The sequence below is a fragment of the Pundamilia nyererei genome, unplaced genomic scaffold (genome assembly GCF_000239375.1).
Source record: "Pundamilia nyererei isolate P.nyererei 1_Seehausen unplaced genomic scaffold, PunNye1.0 scaffold00095, whole genome shotgun sequence".
In the NCBI taxonomy this organism is placed as follows: domain Eukaryota; kingdom Metazoa; phylum Chordata; class Actinopteri; order Cichliformes; family Cichlidae; genus Pundamilia; species Pundamilia nyererei.
The window spans coordinates 1,986,867-1,993,983 of NW_005187496.1; the positions used below are offsets into that span (position 1 = coordinate 1,986,867).

General features: G+C 39.6%; 2 protein-coding genes across 2 annotated transcripts in view; one reads left to right on the forward strand and one right to left on the reverse strand.

Moving 5' to 3' along the window:
- The window catches only part of LOC102206105 (dehydrogenase/reductase SDR family member 7C-B-like), a 9,463-nt gene extending 6,998 nt beyond the window's left edge, over positions 1-2,465 (reverse strand). Inside the window, exons 1-3 of the mRNA XM_005739982.2 lie at positions 2,328-2,465; positions 806-889; positions 170-335 (exon numbers count right to left, since the gene is read on the reverse strand). Coding sequence (XP_005740039.1) covers positions 170-335; positions 806-841 — 202 coding nt within the window. The 5' untranslated portion in view covers positions 842-889; positions 2,328-2,465. The remainder of the gene's footprint in view (positions 1-169; positions 336-805; positions 890-2,327) is intronic.
- Positions 2,466-3,724: 1,259 nt separating this feature from the next.
- LOC102199287 (splicing factor U2AF 65 kDa subunit-like) overlaps positions 3,725-7,117 on the forward strand; it is a 15,520-nt gene continuing 12,127 nt past the window's right edge. Inside the window, exons 1-2 of the mRNA XM_005739960.1 lie at positions 3,725-3,905; positions 6,814-6,988. Of these exons, the coding sequence (XP_005740017.1) occupies positions 3,857-3,905; positions 6,814-6,988 (224 nt within the window). The 5' untranslated portion in view covers positions 3,725-3,856. The remainder of the gene's footprint in view (positions 3,906-6,813; positions 6,989-7,117) is intronic.

A 7,117-nucleotide genomic window follows, 5' to 3' on the forward strand; every position in this document is an offset into this window, starting at 1 on the left:
GACATGAGCTGAAAACAAAAAGAAGTAGGTTTCCATTGCACTGTGTGTGTGGGTGTGTGTGTGGGTCGGTGTGTGTGTGTGTGTGTGGGTCGGTGTGTGTGTGTGTGTGTGTGTGTGTGTGTGTGTGTGTGTGTGTGTGTGTGTGTGTGTGTGTGTGTGTGTGTGTTACCTTTTCCAAGCCCAGATAAAGCATCAGTTATAACCACCACCTTGTTGCGTACAGACTTTTTGGACAACAGTCCCATGATTACACCATAGAGGTAGAAAAATCCAGCAGTTAGCAGGATCACGCAGGGCACCAGGAGCACAGTGGTGGTCCACGTCGAGTCCATCTCCTGAAAAATGTTTTAGTTGTAACATGTAGGAATGAAATTAAAGGATGATTCTTTCTAGATATTTGATATATGTCAAACGTTTGACATTTTGTTGACAAAATGTTGAGGAAACACAGACACACCTCTAACACAGCGTGGGAAACTGTTAGTCTAGCCGAGAAAAATCAGTCCTCTAATGACCTCGGTTGGCAGTCAGTACAATTACCAAAGTGTAAAAATGTAATTCTGCCTTTTTGTCAGGGTTTTGTTGTGCGTCTTAGCAACAACAATGGGACTCCAGCTGCTGTGCGAGCTGTACAGGTGCTGGTAGGTGCTCATTTACAGCCACAAATGCTCTTGAACTCGTGGTTAGGCACAAAAAGCATGTTTCAAGTCTGAAACATGGATTTATGTTTTAAATTGAATATTATTTGAATTTTACTGATGCAGATGAGATGGGATGGAAGTGAGTCATTACATGCGTTTCATACCCAGAAGCTCTCCGGCTCTGTTACATTGGAATCCATCTCACCCTTTACAACCTTTTTTAAGTCTAACTATGTGTTCTTATGACTCTGAAACAAAAACAGAGAAGAGTTTTTAAACCACGTTCTTACACCAGTAATCAAAATAAAGACAAATGAGAGATCATTAATGTCTTTCTTCTGTACAGACAGTATACTTGGATATTTTAATATTTATACACAAGTTCTCATCAACTACTTGATATCAAGTCCAGCTTTTCACACTATTATTTAAAGTCTTTAAACAAATTTGTCTTGTGAATCGTAGGGTTAGAGTTAGGCATTAGGAAATGATGCCAGATCCCTGGATGGGTTACCATATCTGTGATAACCACTAGCCAGTGACCGTCTGACAGTTGGACCTGCTCCTCCTCATCACATCCACTTTTTTAAAACCAAGATGGCAACGGAGAAAATGCTCATCTCGAGGCTTAAAAACACGACCTCAGAAACCAGTGGATGACGTCACTCTAGGTACATCCATCATTTATACTGTTTATGTAGCGCAAAAGATAAAAATGGCAACAAAAAGATACAAAAAGTTACTACAAAGAGAGAAAAAAACAAGCCTGCAATAAGAGACAAAAATGACAGTAAACACTAGAACACAAAACACAAAAAAATCACAACAGGGGAAAACTAAGAAAGAAAAAACTGCAAAGCAAATGCACAAAAAAGCAATGAAAAGACAAAGTTGCAGGAAAAGAGAAAAATAACAAAGGAACAGATATTTATCCAACCGACGCACACAAAAGGCAACTGCAAAACAAAAAAATATAACAACAGAGAGACACAAAATTAGTTTAAACAAAGAGAAAAAAATGACGAGATAAAACACAATCACAAATATAAAAAAGCAAACAGACACAAGAAAAAAAAAGTTGTGAAAAGAGACAAAATGACAACAGGTCCAGTGTGAGTCTGGATTACTCTGTACTCAGTCTTTGGTGACTGAAATTGAAAGTACGACAAATGCACAAAAAACAGCAACAAAAAGACACAAAATGACTTCAGTGTAAAGTTACTTGGTGTTTAGTCCACTGGCCACCTCATACCACCATTAACTCTACACATTTCTCATCTGGCAGTGAAGACAGACACTCGCATGTTGTATCCAACCAGGAATTTGAGGATAACCTTTCAGTTAAGGCTCACCATGCCAAGCACTGGCTGTTTGTCCAAGAAGAGTTTTCTAAAAATACACTGCACTAAAAATAGATGCTGTGGCCCTCACAAAGGTTCAGTGTCACCCCGGACTCACCAAGTTATTCCAAAACAAAGTCGGGAAATAACGGAGCACTTCTCAGTCCCTCTGCCTTCTGAGTCTGCGGTCGAATTTTACATTAAAGCAAAGTTTCCCCACCGTCCTCACAGGGTCTCTGCACTTTGCATAACTCACAGCTAGATTATAATGAGCAGCTCATTTCTGAGTGGCTGAGCCACCCAACCTCGACATTTGCAAGGAATTCAATTAGCAGCCACTGCTTACCGCTTCCTGGGCCTCTGCAGGTAGTCGAGTTTAATTCCTCTCCTGAGGAGCTGTAGCTGCTCTGCTCAGCACAGCTCCTGTGACATGACAGCAGCCCAACCGGCCAGGCATTGCAATACTTTAGGATTTGAGCTCTTTTAATAGCAGCACAGCTGAGTCAGTTATTTTCCATGTATGTTGTCAACATGGTATGTTTAGAATGACAGGTGGGGAGGAGATGGGGCTCCTACTGGCTACAGGAGGCTGCCCCTCTTCTGTGACCCATAAATAATTACGCATTGCTGCATAAAACAGCACACATACTGTAAGTATTTCTAAGCATCCCGAGGTCTGTGGTTCTTATCTTGCAGGTTGCATTTTACCTGAAATAAGGGATTCAAATTCAATTTTACTACAACTTACACTGAAGCTGGGATCAAGAGCCCCAGGTGTGTTATATTGGTATCCATCAATAAATAATAAAACTAAAACTATCATGTTTAATCGTGATGAATATGGCCTTATCACCTACACTGGGTCACATTAAGGCCTCAACAAATCAATGAATCAGTAAAATTTTAACGAGTAACAGCTAAGCACGAGCTCAGCCTCTACTGCTGTAGTAGTTGTGTTATGTAAAGGCAAAATCATCAATCTTTGATGTTGTTTATCACATTTTATCTAATACCTGAAGCTGAAAGCTTGTGGGAAACATTAGTAAAACAGGTGCAAATATAAAAAACCTTTGATCTTGTAGTTTATGTGTACGGCCTCAACTTCTGATGTGAAAACCTACAAATCCCAAATTAATGTTGTGTTAGTGTTTTTACACTAAGGTCAGCGGGTGGACCAGATATGAATTGGCCTATGTGTCTTTAGTATGACACAAGCTCTAACAGAGATGAAATCTGATAACCTGATGTGCTATTTTAAAGATACTGAGTCAAGTTTTGAACCACAATCCTGGTGCTAACAGGACTTTAAAAACAGCAGACCACCAGGTGGACTCAATAACTTGGCAACTGTGGGGATGAAGAAAAGAAGAAAATGTTGCTCAGTGTTCACTGAAGTCCACGTCAGGTAAGCTATGTCCTAAAAGTCATTCCAAAACAAAGATATGTGTAACATGTTTGAAATGTGCAGAAAATTAATGCACCAAAACGTTAAAAAATTCAGGAGTTCTAACACTGTGTGACATACTTAAGCTGAAAGGACTAAATACCAGCTATAAATAAAACAGCAGGTAAATAATTTAAAAATAATAAAGTAATACTGATAACGGGGAAGATTTAAAACAACAAAAAAAATATAAAATGCAATGTTGTTTTTTGTTTTAGGATTTACATTTCTTCTTTTGCGACCGCTAAATGTTACAATTTTAAACTTCCGCTTGATTTTATTTTGAAGGGCTTGCCGGATGCTGTGAGTCTATCTTGACTCTGAGGAGCTCTTGGATTTTGCGCTGACAGAGCGGACAGGTCGCTTCATCTTTCCCGTCAGACACATCGGAGCCGCCGTATTTTTCTTTTCACAGCAGCGTGACACACATCATGTCGGATTTCGAGGAGTTTGAGAAACAGCTGAGCGAGAATCGACAGGGTGAGTGCTGCCGTCCGTCTGTGCCCCAGTTCGTTCTGCAAGCTAGCAGCGTAGCGCCGGTGCGGACCGTTAGCTCGCTCAGTTGGTTTTATGAATGAATATCGCGACCTGACACCAACTTCAGCGCGTACTTTTCCTCTCTATGACTCAGCTTAGTTGCCTTACCTGTGCGATCATATTTTGATTAGACTTCAGCCTGCTTCTGAAGCTGCTAAATCTGTCACACAGCCCTGGACGCAGTCTGGGTGCCGGTAAGAGCGCACAGTCAATCTTACCTGAGGCAGCAGGAGGCCAAACTCCAGGAAAACCGCGCACCTCTTTATAGTTTTCTCCTGCACCGTGAAGACACCTGCGGGCAAAAATGTAGTAACACGGCACTTTCTGAATCATTTGGTACTGTTTCTGAATTCGGCATCCATTAACAAGTATTGCAACGCGTTATTAACAAATTAATTAAAAAAATAATCTTTGAGTGATGGATCGAACAGCATCACTAGGGAAGAAATTAGAAAAGGACAAAAAAATGAAGGAAACAGTTTATTTGTAATTGTTTCAGTAATAATGAGGAGTTGGAGCTGAGCTTAACACATACTTATCATCACTTTATATTTATGTCTGCGTGTATCTATATGTAATCCCTACACTAGTTTATTATTTTTAATACTATTTTAAAGCCTATTTTATTTATTATTTATTATCTGTTTTGAAGTTCTGTCAAAATGTCATTTTATTTTTATACATTTTAATAATTTTAATTTTAATTTTAAATTTTTTCATATTTCATTGGCTAAATTTTTTTTATTACTTGGATGAATGAAAATTCATTCAAGTTGTGTTAGTTAAAAAAATATATCATTAAAAAATATATTATGTTTCACAAGCTCACGTGCCTATGAAAATATACATATATGTGTGTATGTGTGTGTGTATTAAAAATTGTAAAGAAAAGAGTAGAATATTGTTTTGTGATCAGATGTTCCTTCATTTGGTCAGCATATTCCAAGATAATGATGCCAGGATTCGTTGGGCTCAGATTGTGCAAGAGTGGTTCAGTAAGCATGAGACATGATTTTCACACACTTCTTGGCCAATGCAGACTGCACACCCGGTGCCACTGAGAATACTTGGGATAAGCTGGGATAACTTTATGCAGCGGTCCAACTCTCCCATCACTAACATCTTTGAATGATGTCACAGCAGTCAGACTTAACCCAATATCAATTTTGAATCTTTTAAACTTTTTCCCAGCTTCTCCAGTGAATATTTGCTATTATATTCATTCATTTAGGTGTTATTAATCTCTTATAATGCATAATATACCTGCAATAATAAAAACATGCCAGCGAAGTTAAACAAGGTTTCCAGTCACAAAGAAAGAATAAAAAGTCAAACAGACCTCGTCCACAGCCTGACATTTAATCAAAGAGCTCCGGTACAGCTGGATCAGATCCACACAGAAAACAAGAATACCTCTTATCGATTTGTTAAAAGGTCTTAAGAACTGTACAGCCAAGAAGAAAGGCCACATTAAACTGCCACTTTTCTCAGAGATATATGATCAGCAACATATCCAAGGGTGTCAGACCCTGCAGGTACTACAGAAAGGAGAATTTCTTTAATTATCAGCGGTGAAAAGGGTAGATCTATTAAATATTTACACCATAATTATGAAGCAATTATCTGTAGAACTCAAAAGATTAAAGAGTTTATGGAATGACATGAAAATAATCAACTTGTAGAAGAACGTGAGAGTTTTGTTCTTCTACCAGCTTTTTTAACCAGGAATAGAAGATGTTACATGTAGAGTGTGACTTTAAATAAAGGTGTAAAAATTATAACTGTATTTTTTACTACTGTATGTAATTGCTTTACTGTTTTTATGACACATATTATGAAATATTTATGGGGGGTTTGTAATCTTTCTGCAAAAAGAGGCTGACACCCCCACTCATCTCCAGCAGAGCTGTTTGCACGGTCACGTCCACAGTAGTAAATTATGCTTCTACAGATGGAAAATTACAGCGATATCACAGCCTGTGAGGTTAAAAAACAACCACACCAGGGTTATGAGCTGCTGACCTGTTCGGGCAAGTGACGCTGTTTCCACCGATCAAAACGAACCTTCACTAATGGCTACTTTCTTCTTAGAGTCAGTATTTTCACATTAAAAGGCCATTAAACCACCAGACATCATTAACCCTCTGATGTTCAGGACTTCATCAGCAGAGACCCTAACCTTGTGCTGTCTGTCTGAATATGTGTAAAGTCTTTTTTCTCTCAAGTCTTTAAGGTACAAAAGAAATAAGAATTCTGACTGCCATGGATCCACATCTGTTTAAAGTTTGTCCATAACAAGGTCCTTGTTGTCCATCTCCAGAGCAGCAGGTTAGGGCTGGTTGGTCACTGATGGCGATGACACGACAGCCAACTGAATGAGGAAGAAATGAAAACTGTCTGTATCTTTAAATCCAGCCACCGGTCTCAGTATTTGCTCTAGCACTGCTTTAGCTGATGTTTTTCCTCTCTTATACTTTTATATTATCCCCTAAATGTGCTGATAAATTAAGTAATATTCATTGAAATTAAGCTGCCGGTAAGTAAAAGAGGCCAGTAAAACTCTGATCTACTGGCCTGGATGCTCACTGGGGAAAATTTTTATGTTGAACTCAGAGTTTATTGAAGCTTTCCAATATTCCAGGCAAACTCCTGTGAAACTAGAGATGTCAACTTAGTTTTATTTCCTGGGAACCAGGCTGATCTCAGGTGAGGTGGACGAGTAAAATCATTCGGAGTGTACCTGAAGTAAAGCGGTGTCGGTACAGCCTGAAAACATTTGGTTTTATTGCTCAAAAAAGAAGCGCCGCTGCTCTGTCGTGTTTGTCATCCCGTGTTTTTCCTGACCTCACAGAGCGAGAGAGGGAGCGGCACAAGAAGAGGAGTCGCAGCGGATCTCCCGGACGAGGTGACAAGCATCGCAGCTGGAGCAAAGACCGAGGTAGCCGCAGCCGGGAGAAACGCAGCCGTAGCCGGGACAGGAAGAGCCGGGATCGCCGCAGCTCCTCCCGAGACCACAAGAAGCACAGGTGGAAAACTGCATGGCTTCCTAGGAAGGATGAGTCCGTGTACACCGCGTTTGGTTGTAGATCCTCAGACCATAAACAAAGTGAAAGAAATGTTCATTTTCATTACTGAATGAATGAATTCTGAATTCA